The following is a 13,191-nucleotide window of genomic DNA, read 5'->3' on the forward strand; positions in this document are numbered from 1 at the left end:
TAATCTAATCCTTAAAATCATCTGTTCTAAACCTGTTTAAATTTGCTTCAGTTTTAAAACCACTTAAGATGCTGTGTTTCGCTGATTTTTTACTAATTTGTTTTCCACTAGAAGAGATGCATGAAAAGGTGGGATTAAAAATACACTGGGGATTATTTTAATTTATGGGTGAATGTCTAAAGTATAGACAGCATCATCACCACCAGAATGCTGCTTGAAGAACAGCAAAATTCCAAACTCGAAAGTTTTCATTTTCCTTCTTAAATAAATTTTGATGTAACTTTGTACTTATATAAATTTCTGATCTGCTACATATTAAAAACATTCCATTCTAGCGGGGTATTAAACATTTTATTTGAAGATTTTAAAGTAAAAAAAAAAAATGGTATGCAAATACAGATTACATTATGACGACCAAGGCAGTATTCTACATGACAAAACAAAAACAAAAAAGTTAAAAATACAAACGTACCGGTACCAAACAAGCATAATACCTGGTATCTAAATCCAGGCTGCGTACACATAAAATGATCTGACCACAAATATCACGCTTACGCAAAATACAACTTTTCTTAGAACACTGAAATTCTAACCATTCAGACCATCATTCTGCCTTATTCCCCTGGTGAGTATTCTGAGAACTGTTATTTCACAAAGGACCGGCATGGCACTTAAAGATGGCAAAAACAGAACACAATTAAAAACATATTGGTAATGTAATTCTGTATAAAATATACACATGAAATATTATTAGTTAAAAAAAAGATTTAAAAACAAAAAAAAAACCTGAATAATGGTTAAAACCTCATCATAGAAAAATGTCCATCATTTGTAACATTAGAAAATCAGTAGAAAACTGATTTTGTTTTGAGAAGATGATCTAACTTCAAGTCATTCACTCAAAATTTGTTTAAAATTGTGGATAAGGTAGTAACTCACTGCTCATCCCTCCTCAAAATGTTTTATCATGAATATGCTTTCTAATATTTAACCACAGGGCAAAGGAAGAATAACTCCACCGAAGTGTTTCTCAAAGTGAGGTCTAGAGGCGCACTGAATTCTACAGTGGGCCCAGCAACGCGCACCTGAAACAAACTCCCTAGGTGATTGCTCCACATTCTAAAATTTAAGAAGTAATGCCCTAGGAGAAAAAGCATCACTTAAAAGCAAGATCATAAACACATTTCTGACATAAGATGTCACCGTTCTCTATAAATTCATGACTTGAAGTGAATACTGCTTTTTGTTTTAAACAAGTTTCAGGTGTTCGGAGGAACATGTATACCTGTCAAATGAACATGTGATTACATACAAACGTTTTCCTTTGGGATTTTCACTGCTTTCAGACCTAGTTATTTGAAGAAAAGAGAATATATGGCCTGAAACTTCAGAAAAATTATATTTCTAACAAAATATAGCTTCTAAAAAAGAAAGTATTATTTATTAAATGCCCATAATTTTTCTCATTCTAAATTTAAGACTAGTGTTCCCTAAAATTTAATTTCACTAAGATTCAACAATTGTAAGTAATTTAGATAATCATAGTTACTTCTTAAGAAGTCCCTTTTCATTAAAAAAACGATTTAAAATAAAGAAGAGAAGGGTGCTATATCTGGCACCCTTTTAAATAAGAAATTGCTAAACACTAATATTAATAAAAAATGGCCTGAAGAACTCTGCCCCTGAAATGTATTCTACTCCATGTTCCATGTGTTACCTACTTCATACGAATGCACTTGAGGAGCTGGGACCATGGTGTGAGTGGATGTGTGCCCTGAACGTGCTGATTATTTTTCTTGAATTTCACTGAAAACACTATAAATGGGTCCAAAAGTATGGACAATGTCTTTTTTGGGGGAAGAAATGAGTATAGTTAAGACAGTCTACTTGGAAGATAAATTCCTTTCCTGTATAATAAATTATTAAGCAAAAAATATTATATGTTCTGCCTCCCCTGAATAAATGGAATGCTTTCACAAGTGAGTTGCTCCTCATTATTTAAATCAAATTACGTAAAGCAACTGTGGAATTTACTCTCCAATAAGAAATAAATAGTACTATTATACTTTTCTGTATCTACTTTAAATTTCTATATTTTCCTTTGCATATACTGAGAAATTTTCTTTCAGTCGCATCCTGAGTTCTTTGAGCTACAGTGATTAACGTTCCAGTTAAGGTTCTGGCTAAAGGAGTAAGTGCAGAAGTTACTCCGTTATCATCCTAAAAAATCACTTGTGCCACCTTCTTAAAAAGAGCTGATTCTTAATGTGTCGTATCTTTTTACTCAAGAAGAATCTGTGTTCTCCAACTGTATGCAAGCAACACCTTTTATTATCAGTTAATAACCGTTACCTTAAAATCAACAGCTTAATTATCCAGGGCAATAAGATTTCCAGCTGAATTTTGAAACATAAAGAACTTGGAAACTAATAGGTAACATTAAAAGGTGTATTTTGAATTAATCTTTTATTTCAAAATTAAACAACAGAAATTGTAGGTGGCTTATTTTTTTTATGCTATAATCCCACTACGTGCCTCAATCCAACAGATATTCTTCTTTCAAAGCAGTAGAAAGTATTTCCTTTAAATAAAAGAGATAATAACTTTGTAACTCTGAAGTAGGCCACTGAATAACCAGTACAACTAAATTTTGGTATGACTGATTGTCTGGAAACTAGTTTCTTTTTTTTTTTTACGTTAAGCTTAGACGTAATAATTAACTCTTATAGTCAACAACAGGAGATACTGAGTGCTTTTCCATAGGTGGCAAATGTCAAATGGTTAGTTTTTAAACCTGCATCATTGTACCCAGGCTGGTAACATGTTTATCCATGCATTAAATGGCAATACAAGCAAAACGCATAGCTGGCAGATGGGGATCAGACACATTCTTCTGCAGACATCAGAAGAGGATTGATATACTCGAAACCTTCAAATTCAGACTGGTCAATCTTCTTCACAATGTCACTGTTGAAAGAGATAATACATTTGTTTTCATAATCAAGATTTCTTCAACTTTTTATTTAAATGATAAACTAAGGTTAAACAACAAAAAATAAGGCTAATAAAATATAAATTATGGGGGAAGATACTGCAAGTTCTTAGGTCAATCCCAAAATATTTTTGTAAAAGAATCAAGGATAAAAAGTACTAAAAGTAAAAAAAAGACTATCACACAAGCAAGCTTAGAACCAAAAGGCAGTTCAAAGATTGGAAATAAAAAAGGCACAGGTAGTCACAATCCAGTTAATCTTAACTTTTCACCTGAACGACAGTCTTAATTATAAGTGAGCATAGAGGTCTGAATTAGCGTTCCATCTAGTAGTCACCTCAACAGCCAGACGGAACGTGGCAAAGGGCCAAAAGTGAGCCAAAAGAAAAGGCAATAGGACACTGAGAGACCCGGAATGAGGAGAGACGCCACATGGAGATATGGGTCACAAGGAGTGGAGAAGTTGGCATTCTGTTACACTGGGCTTCTAGTTGAAAATAAGTGCGAGTGGTGTCCAATATTTTAATACTTCAATGTATATGCCATACTGCAGAGCACAAAGTTACACAGGATACAGTCCCTTCAAAAAGAGGAAGGGTAACTCATAAACTATTAAGCTACAAGGGAAGCAGTACCTGCTAAATTCCATAAAGATCAAATAAGTCCTGCTCTAACCATAGCTCTAAAGAAAGGAGTCACGTTTAGTTTGAGAAATCAAAGAAGACAGCGTTCATTCCACAAACATTTACTGAATAGAATTATGAAAGATCATGGCAGGTCTGGGGAACTGCAAGTAATTCATTAGGAATAGAAGGCTGTTATGGCAAATGATGCTGGAAAGGAAGGTGATGCTGGATCAAAGAAGCCAGTCAGGTTTACAAAGGAGTTTCAACTTGATCCATTAGGCTGCATTTCAGGTGGCTCTGAAGCATGGGAAGATCCCAGCAGGTAAAAATGATAAAGGAATACAGAGGAAACAGCATGAGAAAAGGTAACAGCAAACTCTCAGGCAATAGTGAGTAAATGAGACTGAGGAGGACACGGTGCTTGTGTTGGAATACAGTGACAGATACACCTAGAACCCTAATACCAGCCCAGATGATGGACTTTATCTAATTGGCAATGTAGGAGTTACTGAAGCGCTCCAGTTAAAGGAGCTGAAGAATTTAAGTATTACTTTACGAGATGTGCAGAATGGGCTACAAAGTAAAGAGGACTGAAGGTGACCAAGCAGGAGGCTGGTGCAATATTCTAGGTATAATTTGAAAGAGGATTGAGATGCTGTTAAAGCAATGAGAGTGAAAAGGAAGTATATGACGCAAGTGTTGAAGTAAAGAAAAAAGAGGCAAGCACTTGACAACTGAAGGTAGTATAGTGTGTTAAAGAAAAAGAGGAGTCAACAATGACTTAAACGTAGAGCCTGAAATGACAGGGAAACATGGTGGCAGAATGAACAGAAATAGGTAAATAAAAACAAGGAATTGATTGAGAATAACAGAAAAAGAGACCATAAAGGATCATTACTTTGATTTTAGACATATTCTGTTTGAGGTGCTTGTTTGACAAACTGGGGAACATGTTAAGCAAGGAGATGGAAATGCAGCTCAGGAGAGGGGCCAGGGCTGGGGCTATGTGTTTTAGAAACCACCTCTCATTTATTCTTCACAGCCACCTTATGAGGTATGGAATATAAAAAGAAATAGGCATATAGAAGCAACGTGATTCACACCAGAGGTTACCCAGCTGATAAGAGTTAAAGTTGGGATTCAATGTCCTACCTTTTGAATAAATCAAGTGCTCTTTTTTAATACACCATGCAGTCAGAAATATCTAGAACATATCTCTCTCCTCTAATAAACAGTAAGTTTTTTGTGATATTCGAATGTCCAGTACCTAGCATAGTGTCTTTTGCTCAGTAACCGTTTGCTAGTTTAGCTGGGAATCATTTAAATAGCTGGTATCTATGCTATGGGGTTGGCTGAAATCTCCAAGGTACAAAATGCACATTGCCAAGAGAAGGCTGTCATGAACAGAACCATGGAGCATCCCGGTCTCAAGGGGATGGGGTGAAAAAGATGACAGCAGTCACAGAGATGAAACAGAACCAGGACGTCAAGGCCCTAAGTATATCAGGGGAGATGACGAATGACAAAAAATGCTTTTAAATCTAGAAATTAAGGAGTCAATTCAACATTCAAAAGCTGAAGGAGCAGATTAAATTTTAAGGAGTTAAAAGTGTTGGCAGTAAGAAAGTACAAGACAATGCTGACTATTCTGCAGGAGTTGGACAGAGATACTGCTTATTTTTCTTTTGCCACTGGCATTCTATTAACTCCTTAAAAATAAAAAAAAAAGCTGAAAATGAAAGAAAAATGAGAAAAAATGTGGTGGTCTAAGAGGTACTAAAATAAAAGGGGAAAAAATTTAGATAAGAGATATCTGAGCATGTTTGTAGGCAGAAGGAAAGAAAGTGGAAAAGAGAGATTAAAGAAGGCAGAGCAGTGAGGTAACTGACACAATGGATCCTGCAGACAATGAAGGAAACAGAACTGGGAAAACAGGAGGGGCGCCCCTTGCCTAAGAGAGATAGTCTTCCAAGAAAAGGGAAGGTGACGAAGGCTGAGAAGAGTCAGACAACAATTCTGAGAAGCATGGTGGTCTGGTGAGAGCTGGAAAGGGAGCAGACAGGTCTTAATCCTTGCAGTCCGTCAAGGCAAGGCTAATCCATTAAGAATGACGGAGGCAGACGCAGGACTGCAGGTTTCTAAGACACTGAGACAGTGAGGACCAGCTGCTGTGAGGAATGTGAAAAGAATGAACAAGATATAAGTAAAATGACTGCCTAAGGGATCCCCTTGAGATGTGAGCATGAATCTGTAATGACAGGCAAATGATCACAATACCTCCAAATTATTCTAACCTATATTTTTAAACAGCTGCAATATAAACACAAAAAATATTTTAGATCACTGCTTGTGGGACTTGATAAATTGATGTAATCTTTTGAAAAAGCAAGTTGGCAATACATATTGAGAGCTTTAAAAATGTCAAACCCTCTGACCCAATTCCCTTTCTAGGAATCTATCTTAACGTAATACTCAGAAACTCAAAGATGGTCATTGTCAAAATGGGAAACCATGCAGCACAGGGAAAGAGTACAGCCTGGGTCACACTTGGACTTGAATCCAGACTCTGCCACCTAATAGCTGTGAAACCTTCTTTATCCTCTGGTGCCTCGGTTTCCTCTAGAAAATGAAGGTGACAGTGCCTACTTTGTAAGGCTGTTGTGACAATTAGAGATAATGCATGTAAAATACATTAAGAAGTAAATGGCAGTTATCATTACAGTTTATAATAGCATAACAGATTCAAATATCCAGTAACCTAAAGGCAAGAAAAAGTATATTATAATCTGATAATGAAACACTGTGCATGACCACTAAAAACGGGGCTTTCAAAAAACTTGAAAAATATTTCAGTATATAGAATTACTTACTCATCATCTGGAGTGAGCTGGACAGGTTCATTAGTAAACTGAGAATCAAAGTTGTCCAAACCAAATTCCCCAGAAATATTTGGTTTAAAGGGAGGTACCACCTGCTTTTGCTCCATCTAAAAAGACATATTGGACGACAACTCAAGCCTGCATTCTTAGAAAAATTCTGCCTTTACATTTCTCCTCTGCCTTCAGATGTTTCCCAGTCTTATCAAATCAAAAGTGAGACCATAGGCAAGGTTCTACAATATTAACAATGCTGGACATGATTTACAAATCCAAACACTGGCATAGGCCTCATTAATATTACAACCTACCCCATTATATTAATATTCTAAGTTTTTGTTTTAAAAGTTCTTTAAAAATCACTTTAGAGACTGGTTTTAAGTTACTTAAGTAAGCTCTAATACATTAGTTTTTTAACATTCATTCAAGATAATAAACATTGGCCCAACACGATAACATTTGGCCAAGATAATAATATAACCTAATAAAGCAAGCAATCAAAATTTATATACCATATCCCAATCAAAATTTACATACCATATCCCAAGCCACATTTACATACCATATCCCAAGCCACATTTACATACCATATCCCAATCCACACTTACATACCATATCCCAATCCACATTTACATACCATATCCCAATCCACATTTCGGAAGAATGGGTGCCCCTGAATATCAGCAAATCCCGTTTGAGGATGACAACCCAATCGTTCTTTTGGATCCTGTGGTGGAAAGAAGGGTTTCAAGAATTGGGTAATTATCATGCTTATAAATAATCTTTGTGACCTTTGTTTTATGCCTACTATATATGATACCTTTATTCCTGAAGTCAGAATAGCCTACCCTTTATTTCTAGAAAGTATAAGACTAGACCCAAATGATTTATCTGAATATTTTGATGGGTCAGATTTCCTCAGGGCTCTTTTCCACATATCATGTAATCAAAGTGGAAAACTGTCACCATTTCCTGCTAAAGAATAATGCGAGGAAAAAGAATAAGAGAATCATTTAAGCAGCATTCAGCTACTTCCTCGGCATGGGTTAGAGTGACAGTCAAAATATGCAAACCCCCAAACTTCAACACATTTTGTTCTCAGCTCAGTTTGAAAGTCCTATGCCCAATTAGAGCAACAAATCATAATCCGTGTAAGACACATTATTATGCAACTGTATCTGGATCATTAAGCTCACAAGGAGACTGCAATTTCAAAAAAGTCCTGGCTTATTCGTTACTGTGAATAAGAACATGTTCCCATTATTTCTTTCTTATAAAAGGCATTTTATTTTGCATATTAACACCTTTAATCTTCACTTTTCAATGTGCTACAGATTAGGTTTCAAGTTTAAATCTTTCCTCATATAAACTATTCATTTAAAACAAAGTTTCATCTCTTATTTTATTATTATCCTACCTGTTTACATTAGGAGATAAATATGCATCAATTTACCTTCTACTCAGCCATGTATTTAAAGATTTATGATTACCAAAAGAGCCTAAAACTCTTCTAACCTTCCAGCTGCAACAAACAATTGAATAATGTATACAATTTTTTAATAGCCAAAGAGCATTTCATTTCTTCTGATTTTTATCTGATTATGGAGTATGATATGAGAACTTGTAGAGAACACCATTGTCCCAAGTGCTCAATAAATACACGGTAATGAAGAGATTCTATTGATAATGATCCAAACAATTATGAATAAGAGAGCTAGAAGTACAATGAGGTTATTTGCAAAGATTCAGTTTTTCCATAATTGAGCATATTGTAGATATCATTTACATTAAAAACACCCTATGTAATACATAGTTGCAGACAACCTATATGGGCAAAGCAGAAAAGACAGCTCATCCCAGCATCTAATGCTATCGATTACTCTTTGATTAAGAGCCAAATTCCAGATCTAATTGAAAAAGTTAAATAATCTGCTGTTTTAGAATTTTACGTTGCCTCGACCTCTATACCTAACAGTTCTATGCATAGAGATATACCACAACAGGTTTATGTACATGATTTCTACCTTGTTGAGAAAACTCTTCAGGACACTTGCAGCTTTTACAGACAGAGAACGTGGTATTCGAATTTGTTTTTCCAAAATAACTAAAAGATAAAATTATGGCATTATATTTAACTTTAACATAGCTTTGATCTTGTATCTTTATTACAAAATATTTAACGCATTCAGCAAAGGCATCATATAACACAACCAAGTGCCTTACGTACCTTTCCAATCCCATTCCTTTCCCTCTTTCTTGGAGATAATCTCTAATCTGAAATTGTTTACCATTTCCGTGCATATGTTTTATTCTTTGACTACCTTTGTCTTGGTTTCCCCATCTGTAAAAATTGGGATAAAAATAATGCCTACTGCCTGGGGTCTTAGATGCCAGCAAGCGCCCATCTAAGATGCATCAATTGGTCTCAACCCACCTAGATCAAAGGAGAATGAAGAACACCAAAAACATATGGTAAAGATGAGCCCAAGAGACAGAAAGAGCCACATAAACCAGAGATTCCATCAGCCTGAGACCTGAAGAACTAGCTGGTACCTGGCTACCAGTGATCACCACCCTGACAGGGAACACAGCAGAGAATCTCTGATGGAGCAGGAGAACAGTGGGATGCAGATCTCAGATTTTTGTAAAAAGACCAGGCTTAATGGTCTAACTGAGACTAAAGAGGCCCCGGAGGTCATCGTCCCCAGACCCTTTGTTAGCCCAAGGTTGGAACCATTCCCAAAGCCAACTCTCCAGACAAGGATTGGACTGGACTGCAAGATATACAATGATACTTGTGAGGAGTGAGCTTCTTGGCTCAAGTAGACACATGAGACTGTATGGGCAACTCCTGTCTGGAGGCGAGATGAGAAGGAAGAGGGGGACAGGAGCTGGTTGAATAGACACGGGGAATACAGGGTGCAGAGGAGGAATGTGCTGTCTCATTAGGACGAGAGCAGCTAGGAGTACACAGCAAGGTGTGTAAAAGGTGTTTATAACTTTTTGCATGAGAAACTGACTTGATTTGTAAACTTTCACTTAAAGCAAAATAAATAAATAAATTCAAAAATAATAACAATGCCTACTTTACAGGGCTGCTGTGAAGTTTAAATGAGTAAAATGGTAAAATAGACCTTGGCATTAATTATCACACAAAAGATCATAACCAATTTTACTGGACATCACCAAATTATTCTCCAAAGGTGCTGTGTCAATTTTCATTCTCACAGAATGTAAAATGGTACAACCACTTTAGAAATCGACTTGGCACTTTTTAAAAAGCTAGAAATAGAAGTACCATACAATCCAGCAATCCCACTCCTAGGAATATATCCTAGAGAAATAAGAACTGTCATGTGAATAAATTTATGCACATCCTTTTTCATTGCAGCACTGTTCACGATAGCAAAAAGATGGAAACAAACTAGGTGCCCATCAATGGACAAATGGATAAACAAATTATGGTATAGTCACACAATGGAATACTACACAACGATAAAGAACAACGATGAATCCATGAAACATCTCATCTGGAAGGCATTATGCTGAGTGAAATCAGTCAGTTGCAAAAGGACAAATATTGTATGAGACCACTATTTTAAGAACTCAAGAAAAGGTTTAAACACAGAAGAAAATATTCTTTGATGGTTATGAGGGTAGGGGGGGAGGGAGAGGGGTATTCACTAACTAGATAGTAGACAAGAATTATCTTAGGTGAAGGGAAGGACAAAACACAATACAGGGGAAGTCAGCACAACTGGACTAAACCAAAAGCTAACAATTTCCTGGATACAACCAAACACTTCGAGGGACAGAATAGCAGGGGCAGGGGTCTGGGACCATGGTTTCAGGGGACATCTAGGTCAAATGGCATAATAAAGTTTATTAAGAAAATGTTCCACATCCCACTTTGGTGAGTGGCATCTGGGGTCTTAAAAGCTAACGAGCAGCCATCTGATGCATCAATTGGTCCCAACCCAACTGGAGCAAAGGAGAATGAAGAACACCAAAGACACAAGGAAAATATGAGCCCGAGAGACAGAAAGGGCCACATAAACCAGAGACTCCATCAGCCTGAGTGAGACCAGGAAGAATTAGACAGTGCCTGACTACCACCAATGACCACCCTGACAGGGAACACAAAAGTGAGTCCCTGGTGGAGCAGGAGAAAAGTGGGGTGCAGAACTCAAATTCTAGTAAAAAGACCAGACTTAATGGTCTGAGACTGGAGGGACCCCAGAACACATGGCCCCTGAACTTTCTGTAAGCCCAAAACTAAAACCATTCTCGAAGCCAACTTTTCAGGCAAAGATTAGACTGGACTATAAGACATAAAATGATGCTTGTGAAGAATGCTTCTCAGCTCAAGTAGATACATGAGACTAAATAGGCAGCTCCTGCCCAGAGGCAAGACGAGAAGGCAGAGAGGGACAGGAGCTGGGTAAATGGGCACGGGAAATACAGGGTGGAAAGGAGGAGTGTGCTGTCACATTATAGGGAGAGCAACTAGGGTCACATAACAATGTGTGTATAAATTTCTGTATGAGAAACTGACTTGAACTGTAAACTTTCACTTAAAGTGCAATTAAAAAAAAATTTTTTTTTTCACTCCCACGAACAGTCTATGGCAGTTCCAGTTGCTCCATATCGTCACCAGCACTTGGCATTATCATACTTTAAAAATTTTTGCCAAATGTATGAGTATGAAATAGAAGCTAATTAAATTTTTTTTTTTAATTACTTGCACAGAAGAAAGGTCTGGTGATCTACTTCTGAAAAATCAACCATTGAAAACCCTTTGGAGCACAGTTCTACTCGGACACACATGGGTTGCCATGAGTCAGAATCGACTCTATGGCAACTAGTCACTGGTTAATTACTAGGAGGTTGAATGTCTTTACACATATTCCCCGGCCACCTGGGTTATCTATTACATTCAATGTATACGCATATCCTTTGATAGCTGTACTTACTCAACGTAGACTTTTATGGCAAAGACTCTTAGTACTTCTTCAGATTGTATGGTAGGAAGTCCTTGTGCTTGTCTGCTTGTTTCTATTCTGTTCAATTCTTTTGTATTTCCAGTTATGGAGTCTTTTTCACCTTCTGATCCCTTTTATCTTCTTGGTACTCTACTTTTCCCCTATACCATTCTTGGACTTATGTACTCAGCCTCCGTGTCCACATGTAAAATTGTCCTCTCTAGCCACAGGATTCACTCCCCCAACCTTTCTTTGCGATATACAATCTGAAGAAGTCTTTTTTTTTTTTTTTTTTTTGAGTATAAGAAGGTAACTGATGAATGGGACTGAAGATTACAGAAGTAGAAAGGATATAACAAAAAAGACTCAAAATCTCACACATGAAGCCAGAAATATATTGTCCAGATTATTCTCTTTTTGCCTACTCCAAGTACTAACTTGTACCGTCCACGTGTGTGCTCTAGAATATTCACAAAGAGCACTTATAAAATACTGCAAATTACCTTGGAAGAGATAATCCTCGGTGTTTTGATCAGGGTTATCAGAGCTCCCAACGATATCAAATGGAGACCTTCCTGCCATCATCTCAAACATTAGCACTCCAAGAGCCCACCAGTCGACACTAAAACCTTCAGAAAAGAAATTTTGAAGCAATGAAATTATCCACTCTGCATTCTTAAAAGTCACTAATTTGAGATTCAATCTATTGCATGAAAAAATGAACAAGCAAACTCCAAAAGCGTTGTAACTATCATGGGAGGCATGCAGAAGTACAGGAGTACTTCACTTATCAACAAGGGTAGGAACCTAAAATATAACTTTAAATATAAAATTATGGGCAATGAAACATTAGTTTCTTTTTCCAAACATGCCTGTAATATCAGACTCATGCCCATAGCTAGCATTTTGTTTACGGATGTAATTGAATTGTATTTGAGAATAACCTCCTATCGTCTGAAACTTGATTTTTTGCTAGATGATTAAAGATCCTTAAAGGGCCCTGGAATCAGACTGTGAGCAGCTGTCAGAAGTACCACATCTTCCTCTTCATCTGCTGAAATCCAAGGGCCAGAACCCAAGGAGTCAAATGTTTTCTTAAGGTAAATACACTCTCTGGTTCCTGACAAGGAGTCAATCTTTCCACCATCCTTCAGATTTCTGGGGAAACATCCCAGGAAATCTCAACAATCTTCCAGAGGTTCGTAACTCTGCAGTCTCACTGCTGAGGTGTGAATCTCTGCTCTGCCACCTTCTAGCTACATGACCTTGGGCAAGGTATTTAAATTTCTATACCTCAGTTTCCTCATCTGTAAGATGAGGATTAACTGTGTTTACCTCATAGGGTTATTAATATATGTAAAGTGCTTAGGATAGTGCCTGGCACTGTTTATTATTTGCCACTAATAAAATATTATTCAAATTTATACCTCCAAATAGTGCCAAGGACCCACTGTCTCTAATTTCAGAGTTCAGGGGTCTTCACCTATGTTTTAAAGGGATCAAGAAGGTTTATACTAAGAAGATCAATATTAAAACACTATAGTGTACTATGATACAATTGGTATCCCATTCAACCAGCCATTCAGCATACAGCTAAGATACCACCTATTCATTTATTACCATAATCTTCTCCTCTTAGAATTTCCGGAGCAATGTAATTAGGAGTACCACAGAAAGTGCTAGTTGTATCTCCTGGCCGTAATCCTTCCTTTAAT

General features: G+C 36.9%; 1 protein-coding gene across 1 annotated transcript in view; it reads right to left on the bottom strand.

Annotated features, from left to right (window-relative positions):
• Positions 1 to 341: 341 nt before the first annotated feature.
• The window catches only part of PRKCI (protein kinase C iota), a 104,300-nt gene continuing 91,450 nt past the window's right edge, over positions 342 to 13,191 (bottom strand). The window contains exons 13-18 of the mRNA XM_049867725.1: positions 13,097 to 13,184; positions 11,980 to 12,105; positions 8,519 to 8,598; positions 7,132 to 7,221; positions 6,489 to 6,604; positions 342 to 2,967 (exon numbers count right to left, since the gene is read on the bottom strand). Coding sequence (XP_049723682.1) covers positions 2,880 to 2,967; positions 6,489 to 6,604; positions 7,132 to 7,221; positions 8,519 to 8,598; positions 11,980 to 12,105; positions 13,097 to 13,184 — 588 coding nt within the window. The 3' untranslated portion in view covers positions 342 to 2,879. The remainder of the gene's footprint in view (positions 2,968 to 6,488; positions 6,605 to 7,131; positions 7,222 to 8,518; positions 8,599 to 11,979; positions 12,106 to 13,096; positions 13,185 to 13,191) is intronic.

This window comes from Elephas maximus, chromosome 23, assembly GCF_024166365.1.
Source record: "Elephas maximus indicus isolate mEleMax1 chromosome 23, mEleMax1 primary haplotype, whole genome shotgun sequence".
Taxonomy (NCBI): Eukaryota; Metazoa; Chordata; class Mammalia; order Proboscidea; family Elephantidae; genus Elephas; species Elephas maximus.